The 21,385-nt window shown below is 48.5% G+C and overlaps 1 protein-coding gene across 3 annotated transcripts in view; it reads left to right on the top strand.

The window, feature by feature from the left end:
- Positions 1 to 21,385, top strand: part of LOXHD1 (lipoxygenase homology PLAT domains 1) — a 193,689-nt gene that overhangs the window by 107,430 nt on the left and 64,874 nt on the right. For 2 of the 3 annotated variants that reach the window (XM_043889514.1, XM_043889513.1), the window contains exons 21-26: positions 759 to 892; positions 10,230 to 10,396; positions 11,131 to 11,235; positions 15,103 to 15,231; positions 16,213 to 16,377; positions 17,563 to 17,744. In XM_043889514.1, the coding sequence (XP_043745449.1) occupies positions 759 to 892; positions 10,230 to 10,396; positions 11,131 to 11,235; positions 15,103 to 15,231; positions 16,213 to 16,377; positions 17,563 to 17,744 (882 nt within the window). Of the gene's footprint in view, positions 1 to 758; positions 893 to 10,229; positions 10,397 to 11,130; positions 11,236 to 12,373; positions 13,024 to 15,102; positions 15,232 to 16,212; positions 16,378 to 17,562; positions 17,745 to 21,385 lie in introns of those variants that run through there. The other variant, XM_043889515.1, reaches the window with a different exon arrangement.

Below are 21,385 nucleotides of genomic sequence, written 5' to 3'. Positions count from 1 at the left end.
CCCACTTGAATGGTGAGCAGTCTAGGTCTTACACTTTACCTTCTGTCAATTACTTCGGATTTGCACTTTGACTCATAGTAGATACTTAATCAGAATTTGTGGTTGAAGGAGTTTATGCACATACGTACACACACAGCATGTAGTATCTGCATACATACATGCAAGCAACAGGTCCTAAACATACACACACATCCCCCACAACACAAATGCGGGCATTCAGTCAACCCATTTTCCCTACCCCTCTCTCACAGTCACTTCTATCACCCTCTTACCTCCCTCCACCTTCCGGACACAGTGAAAATGAGAAGACCTCCCTGGCAGGGGCAGGTGAAAAGACAGTAGCGCAGTAGGTGAAGGGAATGAAGAGGTGGAGACTTCCAGCTATAAAATAAATAAGTCTCAGGGATGTAATGTACACGTAGGGAACATAGTCAATAATGTTATAATGACTTTGTATGGTGATGGATGATAATTGGTCTTTAACTGGTCATCGTTTCATAATGTATAAAAATATTGAACCACTATGTTGTACACCTGAAACTAATTTAATGTTGTATATTAATGATAATTCAATAAACAGAAGCCGGTAGTGCAGACCAAACCCCAGATGGCTGGCTACATTTTCCATGCCCCCTCCTTCCTGATGCTTTGGATCTAACAATTGGCCTCAGGCTGCCCCAGGTCCTGGGAGGGTGAAGCTGATGGCGAGGTGGGGAGGGCTGCCCCCACCCCATGAATGCTACTCTGATCTTTCCCAGACAGATACCTTCACCATCTATGCCATTGACCTGGGGCCCCTGACCAAGATTCGGATTCGCCATGACAACTCAGGCAACAGACCGGGCTGGTTCCTGGACAGAATCGACATCACTGACGTGAACAATGAGATCACGTGAGTGGGACTGGAGGGGAGGGAGGGGAGGTCGTGCCTGCCACTAAGACAGTCATGGAAGGAAGGGTAGGGCGGGCTGGCTGTGATGCGTGAGGAGGGCGGGGCTGGGATGCGGGTCTGGCCCGAGGAGCTGGCTAGGTGGGCATTGCCTCCTAGAGACTCGGGCTGCCCCTCAGCTGCCTGGCTTGTCAGGTGGGCACTCTAGTAGAAGATCTAATCCAGTTCTTTATGTCCATCATTTCAGGAAGTCAGGTTTTCTATTCCTGCCATGGCCCAATCTCTGTGCCCAGACTTACTATTCATAAGTCTCTCCATGTATAAAGTGACTTCCAGGACATGACTTTAACATTCTAGACCAGGAATAAGGAAACTTATTCTGTGCAGGCCAGATAGCAAATATTTTAGGCCATTTGGTCTCTGTTTCAATTATTTGGCTTTGCGTTTGCTGCAGAAAAGTAGCCATAGGTGATACCTAAGTCAATGGATTTTATTTAAGCTATTTTTTTTTAAGTTAGAGTAGTCAGGAACTGGACCTTCCTGGTGGGCTCAGCAGCTAAGAATTTTTCTGCCAATGCAGGAGATGTGAGTTTGATCCCTTGGTTGGGAAGATCCTCTGGAGGAGGAAATGGCAACCCTCTCCAGTATTTTTGCCTGGGAAATCCCATGGACAGAGGAGACTGGCGGTTCTACAGTCCATAGAGTTGCAAAGAGTTGGACACGACTTAGCAACTCAACAACCACAACAACAAAGTAAATGGATGTGTCTGTGTTCCATGAAAACTTCATTCATGGGCACTGAAGCTTGAATTCCATGTAATTTTCACATGTCACAAAAGCTATTTTTCTTTAGACTGTTTTCAACCATTTAAAGATGTAAAACCTTTGCTTGGGTTGTGGGATGTACATAAGTGGGTGGTGGGCCAGATTTGGCCCACAGGCCATTGCTTGCTGGCCCTGCTCCAGATTCATAGCTACCCCCGGGAGCTAGAGTGGGAAGGGGGTCTTGTCCTTCTGACAGGTGAAGGGACCACACCCCAGGGAGGTGAGGCTGTAGCCCCAGCACCAGTTCGTGCCAGAGTCAGGACCAGAACTCCAGACCATCAGAGATGAATCTGGTGTGTTTCCACCATGAGGCCACATTGCCTTTTGGGCAAGAGGAGTCAAGGGGCAATAGACATGAAAGAAGGCCTGGAGCTGTTGGGGGCGGGGACGCAGAGGTGGACAGAGAAGGAAGCAGGCAAGATCTTGAGGGGTTTGTGGAGCTGCTGAGGGCCTGCCAGTGCCCAGAATGTCGAGGGCACTTAAGAAATAAATGTTTGAATTAAACAACATCTTGGCCTGCAGGCTGGTGTCTCTTGAAACATTCCCCTCTCTGTGCAAGGTAGGGGTTGATGGAGGTCACCCCATCTTCCACCTCAACCCTGCCCCACCAGCCCAAGAGATTACTCCAGATGGGGACACTAAGGGACAGCTCACATATAGCCCAGTGTCATGGATATCTGTGAAGTCACATGAGGTCCCTGTGATGGCACAGAAGGGCTGTGGGACAAGCCCACGCTGGGAACCAGGGTCCTCAGCTGGGGTAGGTGCTCTGCCAGAAACTCACCAGGTCACCCTGGACAAGTTACTACACCATCTTTACAGAAACTTTTAATTTTATATTGCAGTATAGTTGATTAGCAATGATGTAGTCATTACAGGTGTACAACAAAGTGATTTTGTTATACCCATACAACTATCCATTCTTTTTCAAATTCTTTTCCCATTCAGGTTAGTAGACTGAGTTTCCTGTGCTATACAGTAGCTCCTTATTGGTTATCTATTTTAAATATAGTAGTGTGTACATGTCAATCCCAAACTCCAACTTTATGAGCTTTCATTTGCTCTTCTGATAAATGGGTTTAAAGATAATAGCCCACCTTACATCTCAAGATGGTCTCAAAATCTAAAGAAAACATTTAATCTTGACAAGGATAAAGTGCTCCAAAAAAATGTAAGGACAGGGACAAACTGTGAACATCCCATGCAGCCTGGTTAGGGTCGGTGAACTCTGTTCAGTTGATTTGGCATCTCTGGGCCAGCCCAACAACTTGAAAATTATTGCAGCTCTATAATCTGTTTTAATTTCTGTCCATACTTGTCTTCTTTCATTATTAAAAATATTAGTTGTTCTTACCTTTTCAAATCAAGACATTAGGTGACTTTTTAAAAAACCCTGTTGGAATTATGATCGTTTTGCTGTTAAATGTATGTGCAGAGAATTGCACATTTAGACCATGAAGTGCTCCCCCAGGCACTCATTTCTGTCTATCCAGGTGCTCCTTGAGTATCTCAGTCAGGCCATTTTCTACACATTTTCTACACTTACTACACACAGGCTACACGTCCCTGTTACATTTGCTCAAGTGTCTTATATCTTGATCACTCTTGTGACTGGAACCTTCTCATCACTCCCCTCTCCTTTTCCCCGCCCTTTCTCTCTCCTTCCTCCACTCCACACTCCGCTCGTCTCCCCCTCTCGCCCCGCCATCCTTCCCTGTTGGTGTTTCATGGTTTCTTTACTTTGTTTCGTTGCTACTGAAGCAGCAGTAAGGGCTCTGTGCTCAGCTGGCTCCAACCAGGGGCAGGCAGAGAGCGACTCTGAGCAAAGCCTGCCCTGGGAGAGAGATGCAAAACCGTGGCCGTTCGTTGGAAGCAGAATGAGAGCAGTGAATCTTTCTCTCAGAGAGGCACTGTCTTCTCAACAGTGCCACGACCTTCTATGACCTTTGTTAGCTCAGGAATAAGACCTTTGCAGCCAGAAGGGTGAATATACCCTGAGCTGTCCCGGATGCAGTCACTGGTCTCCTTGCAAACTGGGTGCCCTTAACTCCTCTCTGCCCTTAACTCCCCCCCGTCCATTGGGCCTTCTGTCAGAAAAGCTGTCAGACGCCCCTCCCCATCTTCAGCACCTCCTGGTCAAACCTCCTGGCTGGCCCCTCTGCCTCACCCAGGCCCTGCCTGTGTCTGCAGCTGTCCAGACCCTCAGGCCATGTGTCTCCTCTGCTCACACCATGCAGAGGCTCCCGGGTCTGTCAGAGTACGAGCGAGAGCACTTCCAGGGGCCGGTCCCACCCCTTTTGCTCCCTCCTTGCTATTCCTTGAAGCCAGCAGACGCGGTCCCACCTCAGGGCCTTTGCACGTGCCGTCCCCTCCTGCTAGCACTCCTACCCAGATGGCTTGCTCATCCTTTGTCTAGGTAGGTCTCTGCTTAGGTCCCGTCTGCCTAGCAAGACCCCACTCCCAGCCCTGGACCTTTTATTCCTCCTCCTCTGTTTACTGTCCCCACATCACTGACTTACATAAACTGCTCTATTTAGTCATTCTTCCTCTCCCTGATGTAGAATATGAGGTCCCCTGAATGAGGAAATGACTGCTTCCATTTTGTTCACTGCTGTGTCTGCCCCCTCACCACCCAGTCCCTAGAAGAGGGCCCGGCACATAATAGGCATACCATAGATACTTATTAAGTCAACTAATAGATAAAATTATGCTTGATGTGTTGATTCATTCATTAATTCAACAAACACAAGCCATGCTAAGTGCTACCAGCTAAACAACTCGCTCAGACACCACCTTTGAAGAGCAGAAACCTACGATGGTCTGGGAGGTAGTTCCGGTTCAGTTCCTTTCTCTTCCACTCTTTGCCTGTGTGGCCTGGGCAGTCACCTCATCTCTCGAGTCTCAGTTCTTCCATCCATACAATGGGCATAAAGAAACTCTTACACAAAATCATAGCAAGGAAAACAAACAAACAAAACAAAACAAAAATCATAGCAAGGACTAAGTGAGGTGCTGTGTGTCAGGGGGCCCAACACCCAGTAAAAGGCAGCATCAGTTCTTTCCCTGGGCAGAAAGGTTCCAGTGAGTCAACATCTAAAAGTGGCCGGACAGCTAGGAAATGGGGCAAGAAAATGTGCAGGGTGGTTGAGGAGCTGACAGCCAGGGAGGCAGGGAGAGCACAGGGATTGCAGGGTGAGCAGGTGCTGGTGGTCTCCGCGTGGTAACGTAGAACACTGAGGGGACCAGGGAGGAAGGTGTGATGGTAGGTGATCAGGCTGCTCTTTTGTCCAAGGTGGCATCGAGATGTGCCTTTATGAACAGGCAGCCCTTGGATGTTTGAGTGCTTGAAACAGAGAGCATTAAAAGCAGTTGAAAAATGTGATTCAGGTGGCACAGAGGTGGAGAGCCAGGGGGCACATACGGGATGCAGTGGGTCACTGGGTTTTTCTTGGGCATGAAGATCATGGAGGATAGGAAACAGGAAAAGAACACTGGAGAGGGTGGTGAGACAGGGTGAAGGGGCTCCAAAGCCACATTGCAAACACATCCAGGCTCCTGACTGGCTGCATTTCATGGGCACCCTTCCAGCTGAGCATGGAAGATGGGGAGGAACAGGGAGATGTCAGCTGCTGTCAGGCCCCCTCGGGAGATGCTGTCTGAGTAGAAAGGCTCAGGAGAGGGTGTGATACCCAGAGTCCCTGCCATCGCCATGTCACCCAGACAGAGCCACAGTGGCCCCAGGGTTCGGATGTCCAGAGCTGGACAGATTCAGCAGCACCTCAAGCAGGACCCCTTGGAGCCCTTCTGGCCTCTGAGACAGTTGCTCTAGAGGGCAGCTGAGTCTGAACTCGAAACCCCAGGAGGAGGGGACTGGGGGGAGTGGGGACCGAAGATTTATTGATCTGCAACTCAATTGCAGAAAAAAAAGGATTAATTATTTTCCAAATAGAGAGTGCTTGAGGTCTTTTAGAGGAGTCTCAAGCTGTCAGGGTCCGTGATCGAATGATGTGGAAAGTCTTTTTAATGGTGGTTTGCAGCTGTGAGTGGCTCTGAGTGCATTGTCCTGGGGTCTGAGGTCTCCCGTGGGTTGACCAGGCTCTACCCACAGACTTACATCCTCTCATATAAGGAGGCCGCTAGTCCCTTGGGCAGGGAGAAAATTGTGAAGTTGAGACAGTTTGTCTGGGGACTCTAGCCTGGGAGGCTCCACCACTGGCCTCTCTGGAAAAAAAACGCTTTAAAAGTGTCAGGTTGATGTTCACGTTGACAGCCCTGTCACACTTGGGATGAGGAGAGCTGGTCCTCTCCTCTCACCGGCTCTGCTCAGACAGTTCCTGGAGCCTTGGAGTGACGTCAGGCACCACATTCTAAGGGGGCTGATGGAAAAGAGAAAATGCATCTTCAAGAAAAGAATAGTGGCTGATTAAGAAACCTAGGAGTTGTGGCAGGAATTCTGAAGGAGGAATTAAGAACGTGTCACCTGAAGAGGGCACGATGCCTTTTGATTCCATTGATTCCTGTGGTGCCCATGTATGCCAGGGACTGTGGATGGCAGCGGGCAAGGAGACTCTGAGCTCGTGGGGTGTGCAGTTTGCCTGACTTCTGGCAGAGACACTTTAAATACATGCTTCTGGGCAACCTCTTCCTTCCTCATCACTTCAGCGACCATTTATTTGACAATCATGTCCAAGTGGTATCCCAAGTTGTATCAGTCAGAACAGGCTAAGTTCTGCTAAATAACAAGTAGCCCTAAAATGTCAGTGGCCTCACACAATGGAAGCTTAGTTCTTGCTCATAACATATGACGTGGGCGGAGGGTGGACATCAGGGGGGTATATGTTGAGAATCATTGTGATCTCTCAGGCATCCAAGCTGATGGAGGCTTTTCCTCAGTGTATGTTTCCATGCTCTTCCTTGCAGTGGAAGGAGATGTGACAAATTGTGCACTGGCTCTTAAAGACCCCTTACAGCCCAGAGATCCCAAGTACATTAGCAAGGACTTAAAAATTCAAAGTCCTCCTCACCTCTAAAGCTATGAATCTCTGATGTTTTAGTTTCTGAATACATAACAGAAATGGGCGGACATTTGGGAGTGTGTTGTCTTGAATTAGTGTGTCTTTGTTAAGTCCTTCTCTCTGCTGCTTCCTCGCCCCCGTCCTTGTTGACTAAATGAGGTTTGCCACATCTTCCTTCCTCCCTTAATACTTTAGCTATCTTTTTATATAGATCTGCAATAAAATCGAATCACTCAACTTCAGAGAGGAAGAAGCAAATGCCACACAAGTTAGGAATATATTTAGTGTTCTGAGCTCTGTCCACACTCAATCAGGTAGCCTTTCTCCACCTCTGTTTCCAGTCCTAAGACATAGATTCCTGTTCTGATTGATGCGGGTCTCTTAAGACCCTGAATCGTGACAGACAGATGTTATTCTTGAATTCCATTACAGGTGGCAAATGTGTTGGGTGGGCTTTCCAGCAAGGGTTGAACAAAAAGTTTCTTGAATTATTTTTCCCTGTAAGTTTCACCTAACAGGAAGATATTCTCTGAAACCCCTCACTCCTCCAGGATTTGGGGGGGAGGGCGGTTATCACAGAATGTTGAGACAGAAAAGACCTGACAGATGATTTCATCCAGCCTCAATGCGACGAAACTTGGGGTGCAGGGGCCATCTTGCGTGTTAGGGGAAGAGCAGAGGCACAAGCCCAGAGTCCCTGAGACCCAGACCCACTCTGGTCACACCACTCTTCCCGTACCACCGGTGGGCATGAGCTTCAGCCTTTACGCAAAAAATGGGAAAGGCCATGCATTAAACACATTTTACAGCTTTCAGTATGCAATCTGCTCGTTCCAGTTTTACTTTCAAGTGAAACTCATCCTTTTGGCAGCCCGAGTTTTGTTTCCCATGCTGAGTTTAAACCTCCTGCTGACCCCAGCCCTGCCGCTTCCTTCCACTGCCCTGGCAGGAGTGGTGGACACCCGGCCAGAGCACCTGCCTGCCTCTCCTCCGCTCCTGAGGAACAGCCACCTAGCCCCCTCCCCAGGCCTCCTGGAGCAGGATTTACTCCCGTGGGAGGAAGGGGAGGGTACTGGCCCAGAGGCCCAGTCCTCCGCTAGACCTCCTGTGGTGCTTGTTGGCACTGTTGGGGATGGAGGCTAAATGCCCGGCGCTCAGGCCCGTCCAGCCTCTGCCTCCGGTTCTCCACCGCCAGGGAGCGGGATCCGGGGGCTCGGGGCCCGCGACACTGCCGCAGTGGGAGTGCTGAGGACCTCTAACTTCCCCGAGCAGGTATCTCAGGGACCACATGGGTGGTGCACCCAGAAGACAGGCGCTGATGCCTTGCGCATGCGCTCTTCGCGGGTGTGGGAGCGCTTGCGCCCTCCCTTTCTGTCTCGCTGACGGTTCTGTCTCCCAGTATTAGGCTCTCCAGCTCCTTATACCTCTCTCTCCTCCCGTCTCTGTCCTCCTCCAGCCGCCCACACTCTGATTACTCCTCCGCGGCCCCAACCCCGCTCTTTTATTTCCGTCTCTCTCCCTTAATTGGCCATAATTTAGAACTAAAAGCCTATTATTCATAAATTATTTGGTTGAAGAAAAATTTAACTTTTCCATTCATACATTTTAAAGGCTTAAAAGTGGAACAATATGCATTTTTCACTTAAACACTAATTTCAAAGCAGTCTAGTTTGTCTCTCTCAAGGCTGAGGTCCTCCCACCCGTTAAATCCATGTTCCTCGGTACACAGATATGGGGGAGCTTCCCTCATAGCTCGGTTGGTAAAGAATCTGCCTGCAATGGGGGAGACCTGGGTTCGAGCCCTGGGTTGGGAAGATCCCCTGGAGAAGGGAAAGGCTACCCACTGGCCTGGAGAATTCCATGGACTGAGTAGTCCATGGGGTCGCAAAGAGTCGGACAGGACTGAGTGACTTTCACTTTCGATGCACAGTTGCACCTCCATGCCCCTGGCCCTGCTCCTCTCCCATGCTGATGGGAGGCAGTAAGGACTGCAGGAGGGTGTGGGGCCCAGAAAGGGATGAGACCCTCGGTCTGCACTGTTCCCAGCATCTCCAGACTTTGACCCATCTCTGAATACATCTTATGCACCTGGACGGCAGTAGGGGTGGGGTTCACCAGCCCCAACTTAGAGATGGTCTGTCCCCAAACCCTCTGAGTTGTTCTGGGAGCCCAGGAGCCCAACGGTGAACTGTCCAGCCCATGGCCTCCAAAAATCCCAGGCTTGGGGCTGAAGACAAAGAAAGGAAGTATCACCATCACTGTCATCATCATCACCACTACCAAAGTATTAGTGAATTTTTAACCAAGAATTTACCAAGAGCCAGGCAATTTAAGCACTTAAAAATGTTTAATTCATGTAATTCTCACCACTGCCTTTGAAATAGGCAGCATTATCCTCATTCTATAGAGGGTTTTGCCAAATAAAATGTAGAATGGCCGCTTAAATTTGAAAGTCAGATAAGCAAAGAATAATATTTTAGTATAAGTGTGTCCCAAATATTATTCCTTGCTTTTCTAAAATTCCGATTTAACTGGGAGTTCTGTGATTCTGCAGGCTAAATCTGGCAACTCTCGCAGAGAGTTGTAAAGAGACTTGTTCAGTCTCACAGGACTGTAGGTGGTAGAGCCAGGATTCAAACCCAGTCTGGATCTAGAGACGAGTCCTTAGTCCCCACTCTCTGCTGCTTCTCCTGGCCCTCGTCCTGTCTTCCCTTCCATCCCGGCTCCTCCCTTGCCCTGGGTTCAGCCTCTCCGCTGGGGAGTCTGACTTGGACCTCCCTTCCCTGGATGGTGTCTGCTGTCTGCTGTGCCAGCTCCTTAAAGGTCATACTCTTTGTATCTTCCAGAAGCTTAAGTGGGTCATTCCATTTCAATCCCTTAGGTATGAAGCACCTCCTATGTACAATATTCTCTGCCAAAGTGACTCTGGCTAATAGATTGATTCTAGAAAAGGCCAAAACAATCCCCAGAAACACCTCTTTCTCTAGATTCCTCCTATGTGACCCTGATTCCAGGCACTGTTAACACAGCCTTTTTCCATGGGGTGTATGGAAACCACATCCCATATTTGTTGTCTACTCCAGGCAAGCGTAGACTTCCAGGCAAACTGGATTCCCTCGTAGCTCAATTGGTAAAGAATCTGCCTGCAAAGCAGGAGAGCTGAGTTCGATCCCTGGGTCGGGAAGATCCCCTGGAGAAGGAAATGGCAACCCACCCAGTATTCTTGCCTGGGAGATCCCATAGACAGAGGAGCCTGGCAGGCTACAGTCCATGGGGTCACAAGAGTTGGACAGGACTTAGCGGCTAAACCACCACCAGGCCAGCAACTAGTGGGGTGATTCCGAGCCTAGGTAGGATGGGAGGGCGGTGCTGGGGGGTGGGGACAGACAGGGGAGCATTTGGGCCCCATGAGGGCCTCTAGTGTCTCCGCCATGACTGCTCTCTCATGAGACCTTCTCAAAGAGACATTCCCAAACTCTCGCCATTCCCCTCCCGCACAGGTACTTCTTTCCCTGCCAACGTTGGCTGGCCGTGGAGGAGGACGATGGCCAGCTGTCCAGGGAGCTGCTGCCAGTGGACGAGTCCTATGTGCTGCCACCAAGCGCGGAGGAGGGCGGGGGAGGTGGTGACAGCAACCCCCTCGACAACCTGGCCCTGGAGCAGAAAGGTTTCCTAGACTAGAGCTGATTTCTTCCCCCGGGCAGCCCTCTCCTCTGTCTTTCCCCAACTAGGTCTCCATCTTCCTCTCCACTCTGGACTCTGAGCACGTCCTTCTCTGGGAATCTAGCTGTGCTACCCTCTCAGTCTTCCGTGGCAAGAATGGGGAGGTGACAGGGGTGTGTTCTCACATGTCTAGCGTATGGCTGGCTGTAAAGTACATGGCTTAGCATGGAGTTATTGTCAGGAATGGAATGGAATAGAACAGAATAGTTACAGCTGGTTTTGACTTGGTCTTGTGTCCTCCCCTCCAGGCTCGTTATAGACTCCCAATGTGAATATTTTTGTCAAGGGGAAGAATGAACTTTCACAATTCCTGTGATGCTTGTGCTCCCTTCCCTGAAACTCGCATCCCTCAAATTTCCCAACCTGGAGGAGTCAGACCAGGGTTCCCGGCTGAAGAACCTTTGAACGTCACAGTCACCCCAAGTCTTCCTTAGGCATCCTACAACTTTATTGGTTGAGGGTTTCCTGTGTGAGTTGGAAGTAGGGGTGGCGAGCCTCGTCTCTGCCTTCTGGAAGTTTCCAGATTAAAGGCAACTACAGAACAACACGTACTGCAAGGAAAGTGACTCATAGAAATAGTCAACCTAAGCAGAGAAACGTGCTTAGTATGTTGTCTCCCTCCTCCCTTCATGGGAGGTGCAATCTACCACTCACTTCTCCACACTCTTCTCCTGGCAGATAAATCTACCACATTTTCAGTGACCATAAAGACTGGGGACAAGAAGAACGCTGGCACCGATGCCAATGTCTTCATCACACTCTTTGGCACTCAAGATGACACTGGTAAGAGAGCAATGTAAGGCCACATTCACCCGTATTCCTCTCGAGGGAGACCGGAAGAGGCAGTGGAACTTTCCAAAGACATCCTGGTCATGTCTCTCACTTTCTTTTTTAAGAAATCATTTTAAAAATTTTCTTTACTGTTTTATTGTATTGTGGGAAGACTACTTAACATGCAATCTGTTTTCCTACCAAATTTTAAATGTACATTATTGTTGACTATTGGTTCATGGTGTACAACAGATCTCTAGAGATTGTTCATCTTACTAAACTGAAACTATATGCCTATTGATTAATAACTCCCTATTTCCTCCTATGCCTTGCTTCTGGTAACTACCAATCTGATCTTTGTTTTTATGAATTTGACCTTGATATCTCATTTCAGTCGAGTCATGCTGTATTAGTCTTTCTGTGCCTGGCTTATCTCACTTAGCATAATATCCTCAAGAACCATCCACATTGTTGCATATTGGAGAATCTCCATTTACAAGGCTGAGTAATATTCCGTTACATGTATATACCATATCTTCTTTATCCATTCATCTGTCAATGGACATTTAGGACTTTTATCCCATGTCTTAGCTATTGTGAATAGTGCTGCAGCAAATATAGGAGTGCTAATATCTTTTCAAGAACCTGATTTCATTCTTTTCAATATATACCCAGAAGTGAGACGGCAGGTTCTTATGGTAGTTATATTTTCAACTTTTTGAGGAACTTTCATACTATTTTCCAGAGCAACTACATCATTTTGGATTCCTACCCACTGTATGTAAGGATTCCAATTTCTCTACATCCTCACCAACACTTGTTGTCTTTTGTGTTTTTTTTTTGATAGTAACCTCCTGACAGGTATGAGATGGTATCTCATTGTAGTTTTGATTTGCGTTTCCCTAATAATTAGCTGGGAGGGATTGGGGGCAGGAGGAGAAGGGGACAACAGAAGATGAGATGGCTGGATGGCATCACCAACTCAATGGGCATGAGTTTGAGTAAACTCCGGGAGTTGGTGATGGACAGGGAGGCCTGGTGTGCTGCGATTCATGGGGTTGCAAAGAGTCAGACACGACTGAGTGACTGAACTGAACTGAACTGAATAATTAGTGACAATGAATACTTTTTTCATATATTATTGGCCATTTTTACGTCTTCTCTGGAGAAATGTCTATTTAAGTCTTTAGCCCATTTTTAATTGGGTTATTAGATTTTCTTTGTTATTGAGTCATATATTTCTTTATATATCTTGGTGATTAACCCCTTATAGATACACGATTTGCAAATATGTTTTCCCATTCTACAGAATTCTGTTTCTTTTGCTGTGCTTTTAGTTTAACGTAATCCCACTTGTTAATTTTAGTTTTGTTGCCTGTGTTTTTGGTTTCATATTCATGAAATCATTACCAAGACCAATGTCATAAAGTGTTTTCCTTATGTTTTTTTTCTGGGAGTTTTACAGTTTCAGGTCTTACATTTAAATTTGTAATCCATTTTGAGCTGATTTTTGTGTATGATGTGAGAGAAGGGTCCAAATGAATTATTTTACTGTAGACATCCATTTTCCTAACACCATTGATTGGAGAGGCTTTCCTGTCCCTATTTTGCACACTTGCATGCCTCTGACTCTTGAAAGATTACATGCAACTGACCCCAACAGAGAAAGGCAATTCCTTGTTCTTTTAAAATTCTTTTTATATCCTTCTAAGTCCTCTCTCGGGCCTCATTGCTGCCTCTACACCCTACAAGTGTTTGGAAGCTGTGAGAATCATCTTCCCTGCAGCATCATCTCCCCAGGTAATGGTGCCCAAGTCTTTGTCCCCCCTTCCTGAAAGGTGTTTTTTTTTTTTTTTTACCATTTCCTGCACCCTTCTTTGAGGCGTCACTATGGTGGCTTTCAAAACTACAGTGAAGGAGCTCCTCAGTCCACACAGTGAGAAGTCTCTGCTCTCTGTCTTTTGCCAGCTTTTCCCTGCTATTCTAAATGCAGAGGTAGCTCTAACTCTATCTCAATAACAATCTGGGAAATGGTGGCTCTTCCCAACCTCCAATAAGATTCAGCCAGTGGGTTCCGTGGTACTCTTGATATGAGATGCTCAGAGAATCCTGGAGTCATTCTGGAGCCTCTGTCAAGGCCATCACAGAAGGTGGCATATGCACTGGAGTCAGCTGTCCACTTGGGCCACCTGTCCAGCCATTCTGAGATCAGAGAGGAACCAGTTCCTCAAATATGTAGTCATCACATATTTTCTCATTATCCCTAAAGCTCTATTCCAAGCATTGCTGCAGAATGAAGAGGTAATCCCTGACTTTGCAATCACTGACCTTGAGATGCTCATCTTCTAATTCAGTCATGTGTACTCGAGCTTGACTAATTGGTTTAAATTTCTCCTATACCACTTACTAGCTGCATGACCTTGGGAAAGGTGCTTAATCTCTCTTTGCTTTAGTTTCCCCCATTTGTAACATATTCTGATGGCGCAGTTGGTAAAGAGTCTGCCTCTCAGTGCAGGAGGCACAAGAGACATGGGTTTGATCCCTGGGTTGGGAAGATTCCCTGGAGTAGGAAACGGCAACCCACCACAAAATTATTGCCTGGAAAATTTCATGAACAAAGGAGCCTGGTGGGGTACAGTCCATGGGGTCACAAAGAGTTGGATATGACTGAGCACACACAAGCACTTTTGTAAAATGGAGATTAAACTAGTAGATACCCCCTAGAGTTGTGGATTTAATGAAATTGAACATGTAAAATATTTGAGACAAAATGACAATAAAGCATTTATTATTAGTATTATTATTACTTAATAAGTTAAATAATGCAAATATAATGAATGAATCAGGTTGAAACTTACAAATGTATGTCATTGCAATAGTTACTGAACCATGGTCAATGAAATTGAGGGGACCTAATGGAGTGCTTTTATTTGCCAAGGGATTTCTATGTGTTTGGCACATTCTTCAACACTGAACAGTCATCATCTTATTAAATAGTCACAACTTTTCTATGGGAAAGGCACCAAAGCCACCCCTTTTGACATTTGAGGAAACCAGATCCAGAGAATTAAGTAATTTGCCCAAGGCCACTCAGACAGTAACCAAGGTCTGTCTGATTCTTTGTGCACTTAAATCATTTGCAATAAGTCTGTGATTATCAAAAGACTTCCTACATGAGGCAGGACTTACAGGGATAAGGAGACGTGAAGGCTGAGGCAGGAGGGGATTGTGATGACCCTGGGACCACCTTAAATTTCAGACCGACACTGCAGTCAGAGCCCTAGGACAGAGCATGTATGTGAAGTGGCTGGTGAAGGGCGCTGGAATCCAACCCTCCTTCTGTCATCCAGAGAAGAGGGTCCGGAGAATTGCCACATGCCCCATCCTGCAGGGATGCCCCTGTTTCCCCACTCCAGGGAACATGGGAGGGTGGCCTCCTCCCCACGTGGAGAAACCTGAGGGGTGTGTCTTAGGGCCCTAATGCTTTCTCCCCGGTGATCTTGGATAAGGTCCTTAATTTGTGGTTGTGTCTCCTTTTCTTCAGCAAAACTGGTAATAAAAATACATATGTCAGGCTGATTCATGTTAATGTATGACAAAACCCACTGCAATGTTGTGAAGTAATTAGCCTCCAACTAATAAAAATAAATGAAAAAAAAATACATATGTCAAAGGGTTATTGCAAAGCTCCATAAAAGGACATACATACACACACACACATACAAAATGCCAAAAATGCCCCATGGATGGTAACTGTATAGTCCAAATTTGATAGAAGTTCAGAAATTTGCTCATTAGGAGAAGAGACTGAAAGGGGTAGTTAGACTAGGTTTGAAGGTCTCAGGCCTAGCCAGTCATGTTGGGGCCATTTGGTTGCAGGAATGACCCTCCTGAAATCCTCCAAGACCAACAGCGACAAGTTTGAGAGGGATAGTATTGAAATCTTCACAGTGGAGACCCTGGACCTGGGAGATCTGTGGAAAGTCAGGATCGGTCATGACAACACAGGTCTGGCTTCCCTCCCTTCTGTTCCTGGCTGAGAACATGAAGACCATGGGCAGGTTCCCATGGGTGACTAGGAAAGACTCTAGGGTAGACTTGGATGTCATCTGCTTTCCATAATGACACAGCTTCCTTAGTCCCTTCACGGCTGCACAGAGATTCTGGTCTAATTGATCAGCGTGGGGCCCGGACACTGGTGATTTTTAAAGCTTTCTCCCCAAACCCCACAGTCAGAAATTTCAGTGTGCAGCCAGTCTTTGATTTAGTAGGCCTGGGATGGGACCCAAGAGTTTTTATATCTCACAGGTGATGCTGAGGCTGTTGTTCTGGGAGCTCCACTTAGAACCACGGATGGAGCCAGTTCTTCCCAGAACCCCCTAATACTGTGTCCAAGTTTGTTCTCTCAGTAAAGCAGGACTCATTTTCTTGGTCTTCAAACCATATCCTGTGAGCCTGAGGAAGGAGGCCTTTCTCCTTGCCTCTGGGACTGAGGGACAAGGTCTCTGCCTGGCTGGCTTCCATTTCCTTATTTAAACCTGAGCACTCATTTTCCCAGGGAGAAGCATCAATCCTTCACTGGCTTCCCTTCCCTTCATGCATCATAAACTGAGGCCAGGGAGCCCAGCATGTTACCCTGCCCCTGGATGAAAGTGTGGAGTCCTCATTAACACAGGCTCTCTCTGGGATCTGGGTTCCCTTTTTGGAATACCTTCCACCCTGGATGGTTCTTTGCTTCCCTCCTCTCAGACTCTGCCTCCTGTCATTTCTCCCCCATGTCCCTTCACTCTTGTTCATTTCACTGACAGCAGCCCAGAGTAGGATCTGGTAAGATACACAGGAATCAGTCCACACTGCTGTAAGCAAAAGGGATGATGAGTCCACGCTGGTGCCTATGGCTAGGGAAGGATGCTTGGAGTCCCTGAAGTTGTATACAGGAAGCCATCTGTGTAGAGGTCCTTGAGAGGTTCTGTGTCTCCTTCCCTCCAGGCAAGGCTCCAGGCTGGTTTGTGGACTGGGTAGAGGTGGACGCCCCATCCCTTGGAAAGTGCATGACGTTCCCCTGTGGCCGCTGGTTGGCCAAGAATGAAGATGACGGCACCATCGTCAGGGACCTTTTCCACGCGGAGCTTCAGACAAGGCGGTACACACCATGTAGGAGTCCTGCAGGGCAAGGCTGGGCCTCCTCCTAGACCTCTTCATCCACCTGCCAACTCCCAGTCCCTCATCTGGGGTTGACCCTTGGCCAGGCCTACTTTGGGAATTCCCTGGGCCCTGTGCTGTCTGTGGACAGAGCTCTAGATCCAGGGAAAGGAAATATAGGATGTATTTCTACTCCAAACTAGCTGGTGACAACAGGCAGAGAACCTGACTTCTCTGGAGTTCAGTTTCCTTGTCTGCAAAATAGAGATAATAGTGTAGGGTGGCTGTAAGACCCAAAAAGGAGAAAAGATAAGGGCTAACATTTGTGGTTGTTTCGTTGTTGCTCAGTTGTCCGACTCTTTGCAACCCCATGGACTGTAGCCTGCCAGTCTCCTCTGTCCATGGGATTTCCCAGGCAAAAGTACTGGACTGGGTTGCCATTTCCTTCTCCAAAGTCTAACAGTGAAGGGTCATTATCAACCCCTTAACCAGTCCTCACTCCAGTCATTAACACACCCAAGAAATCACTGTTGTCTTGATTGGGGGGGGTGGGGGGAGAACTTGAAAAGAAGCTAAATGTAATTCCTTTCCCAGCTAAAGAAAAGGAGAAAATGGAACAATTAGGTGGATTTTTGACACTTCATTTCCTCTATCATCATCTGAAAGTCTGTGTTGCTGGGGAGGGGCAGGGCAGTGTGGAGCCAGTGGATGAGTAGTAGAAGGGGTGAGAAGAGAAGAGAAAGGACTCTTGCCACTGTAGACTGGCTGATCTGATTGGCAGTTGTCCCCTGAAACATAATGCTCCTGTGTATAGGGTGTCTGCAGCCAAGGACTGCATTGAGGATGCTGTAACAAGTGAGGAAACCAAGGCTCCTCTAGGTGACTTGCACAGGTCACACAGTCAGGCTAGATAGAGTCTGTGCTTTCACCCAATCTGTTGTACTAGCTCTGTGATGGGAGAGGCATGGAGACCCTAGTCTGAGGTGACAGCGGTTTTTGATGGACACTAGGCATGTTGGGATACCTCCCTCCACCCTGGGTTGCTAGGCAACCACATGAAGGTTCAGGCCCCTGGGTAGCAGCTCCCAGTGAAGGGACAGATCCAGAGTGGTGGTGCTGGTGAAGAACTTGACCTGCCTGCATTTATTTCCTGTTTTCACTTCCCCTCTGACTTTGCCCTCTGTCCCCTCCCCTCAGTTGTCCCTTATGAAATCACTCTCTACACCAGTGATGTCTTTGCCGCTGGGACAGACGCCAACATCTTCATCGTCATCTATGGCTGTGATGCCGTGTGTACCCAGCAGAAGTACCTGTGCACCAACAAGAGGGAACAGAAGCTGTTCTTTGAGAGGAAGTCTGCCTCCCGCTTCATAATGGAGGTACCAGCATCCAGCAGGCTTCCGGGGAGCCAGGACAGGGGTGCGGGCTGGACCAGAAGGCAAGGAGATGGAGTCCTTGTCCAGAGTCTGGCATGTGCCTTTCATTTGATGGGCTGTTATGAGTGAGGGAGATGGCAGTTCATCCAAGCTCTCTGAACCTCAGTACCTCTGAGGAGCCAGGAGGACAGTGACCCTCCCTCTCCGGGACCAGTGTCTGAGTCAAAGGTGATAATGAGTGGACAGGGTTTAAGGAAGCTAGAGGCACAATTCCACTGGGGCCATCTCCAGTGCCACCAACAGCAGAGCCACAGAGAGAGCTGGCTTCCAGACTTCCTCATCACATTATTGTCTCCTGCTTATCTGTCAAGCTACAGCCAATACAAAAGAGCATCCCATGTATTCCTTGGTTCCCCCTCGGCTCCGGCCTGAGAGTTTTGCTGTCCGATGCTTATTGTGGATGTATGTCACCACGTCCACACCTGGGTATTCTGTACACCCATCCCGTGCCTCCTTGTGCACCCCACTCTGTGCCAGGTGGGGTGGGAGAGACCAGGGACGCAGAGGACCCAGATCATGCCTGCAAGGGGCTTGCAGTCCAATTGGGGAACCCCAGATCTCACACGAGGCTAAGGAGAGGGTCTAGTGATCATCATCATAGCTGCTCCTGGGGGTAAGAAGGCGCTGTCATAGGGTCACTTAGCCCCCGGAGCAACTCTGCACTGTGATTATCCATGTTTAAGTACGGGGAAACCAGGCACAGAGAGTTTAGTAGCTTCCATGAAATCACACAGCCAAGGCAGAGTGGAAGCAGGATTCAAAGCCAGAAGGATTGGCTCAGAATATGTGCCCTTAGCCCCTGCTGTCCACTAGCCTATGAGAGCAAACGGTGGGGCTGGCTGAGTGTGCTATAGGTATTCAGAGACCAAAGAGGGCTCCCTGGAAGTGGTAGCTTTGAGCTGGACCTGAAAGTGGGCATATGAGGGACCAAGGAGGGAAGGCCTTCCTAGCAAGGGGGACATCATGGCTGTGGGCCAGAGGTGGAAGGGAACACAGCGTGTGGCTTGAGGTTTGACAAGAGGGAATAGGAGATTGATGTAACTTGGCTATAGGATGTGTGGAACAGGATTTAAAGGGGATGACTCTGAAGGACAAGGGGTAGGGGCTTGGGCTCTCCAGGTAGTAGGGACCTTGGGAGATGTGCCCCTCATTTTCTGGTGGGAGACAAAGCACAGAGCCCCATCTTGCTTCCTCGGGTCGTGTCTGCCCCAGGGAACTCCCTTTCCCTTCCCCACCTTCTCCGGGAGCAGTCAGCACTTGTGGGAAGGTTCCCACCTTGGTGGAGATTTTTTAACATGGAGAATTCAAGGGTGATTCATCTACCCACAAGAAGCAGCATCTCACCCACAGAGATGTCCCGGTGTGTGCGTCATCCCAGCCGGATGCTGTCAGAGGCCTGAGTGTGATCACACCTTGGCTTCCGGGAAGTTCCATCAATGAAGTCTGCCTAATAGGCAGCTATAATTTGCCAGTGATTTGTTGCAATTTTTTTTCTTTCCAAATCTACCTGGGTGTTGGGGGGAGTATGAGAGCTTAGACACAAATGAGCTCGCGTTGTGTCCCTGTCTCTCCATTTCTCTTTTCCCACTGATCTTCGGGTAAGAGGAGGAGTGCTGGACTGTGCGTGAGCCCATAACCCTGGATTCTGGCTCTGCTCAGCCTCTGACTCAGGGGCAAGCCCACCCTCTCTGTGGCCTCATCCTCAGACACACGGATCTGCTGGGAAAATAACAATAGCTAATATTTACTGGGCACTCCCCATGTGTCAGCCTTGTTCTTGGCACTTGGGGTGTATCACCTCATTTAATCCTCATCACCATTCCAAGAGTCAGATGGTGTCATTGTCCCCTTTGCCAGCTGCCTGGCAGCTCAGTGTCCTTGAGTGCAGATCCTGTAAGTCACGATCTCGCCCAGAGCTTCCTGTTTCTCGTACTGTGAAAGGGTGAGGCCCCGTGCATTCATTGGTCTCTGTTTAATGATTCAGAAAGTCCAGGAGCTCGTGGGGGACACCACGTCTCTGATGAAGTGTGGGTGAGCTGGCTGGTGGGGAGTTTGTTAACTCAAGGTGTCTCCGGCAAAGTGACGCCATATTGGTCACTTGGAAGGAGAGAATTGGTGACAAAAAGAAGCACGTTATCTTAGACCCAGAAGTGACCTTGAAGGGTTGTCCTGCCCATGTCCCTGCCTTCGGCTGAGCAATCTCCCCATTTGATAGATGAGGCCTTTAAGGCCTAGAAGGTCAAGAGACTTGTCTAGATCATGCAGCTTGTAGGATCCTGTAGGATCCTTCCTACAGCTGGGAAGGATGGAGGTGGGTGGGAGCAGGGGGACATTCCTCAGGCGGTGCTGATGGGCTTGCCCATGGCTGTCAATGGTGGGGGTGTGTGTGTGTGGAGGGTGTGCAGTGCTGGGAGCTCTTCCAGTTCATCCCCAGGTCATATCTGTCTAGGCTTATAGAGGTTCCATGTTTGGTGAATGCTCAATCACTCATTCAGATGCCATTCACTCATCAGGAGTCTTCATCCACCCTGGAGCTGACTGTGCCATCTCCTTGTAGCTCTGAGTCCTTGATGGAGCAGGCCAGGCAGAAAGCTCTGCAGAGGGGCTGCCAGGAAGCTCAAGTCTGCACACCCTCCTTAACCTCGACCTGTCAATGCCAAGGGCATGAGTTGCATGGACCAAGCATGAGCCAGCATCTGGGTATTACTGTGTTTCCCGGCCCTCTCTTCCCTTTACCCGGACTTCCTTGTCTGTTTCCACCTGTGATTGCCCAGATCCCCACTGGGATGAGGCAGGGCGTGAACTGACACATACAGCACCATTTCAGGGGAGTACATGACACATGAGACGTGGGAGAGGCCCCTGAGGCTCCCAGAGCCCTGGAGTGGGACCTGGTGGAGGGCAGCCTGACAGAGAGAGCCAAGGAGGCAGGTGCCAACTGTGTGGATGCCTTGCCTTGTGTCTGGCCACCTTGCTGCCTCTTTCGAAGACTCCAAGGAAAGGATCAGGGAGTCAGTCACTCCTAGCTGAGTCCCACTCTGGCCCTGTGTGCCCATAGGCTCCAGGCAGGAGAGATGAGAGATGGCACCTCCTGAATTTCAGGGACTCACCATGTCTGCACGGATTGCTGTTTCATTCAAGGTGACTTTCATGCACACCTTGGTGGCTGAGGTGTGAGAGAGCCCAGCTGACTTTGTCATACTCATTTCACAGATGAGGAAGCAGTCTTCCATCCTTTCTGCCATTAGGTATTGAGTACTGAGGTCAAGGGCTCTGTTCTGGGTTTTGGGGATGCCGTGATGAGCAAAACAGACGTGGTGCCTACCCTTATGACTTTCAGTGATGGAAGAGAAGGTTTCACACAAGTCAATGCAAACTTCTGACTGTGAGAAGTGCTGGTGTGTTTGTGTGTGTGTGTGCATGTGTGTGTGATAGGATGCTGTCAGACCCTATCATGAAGAGATTTGAACTTTTTAAGGTGATCAGGTCCTTATCGATCAGTTGATAAAGAATCTGCCTGCAGTGCAGGAGACCTGGGTTCAATTCCTGGGTCTGGAAGATCTCCTGAAGAAGGAAATGGCAGC

The sequence above is a fragment of the Cervus elaphus genome, chromosome 27 (assembly GCF_910594005.1).
Source record: "Cervus elaphus chromosome 27, mCerEla1.1, whole genome shotgun sequence".
Lineage (NCBI taxonomy): Eukaryota > Metazoa > Chordata > Mammalia > Artiodactyla > Cervidae > Cervus > Cervus elaphus.
This window is presented reverse-complemented; position numbering and strand designations above follow the sequence as displayed.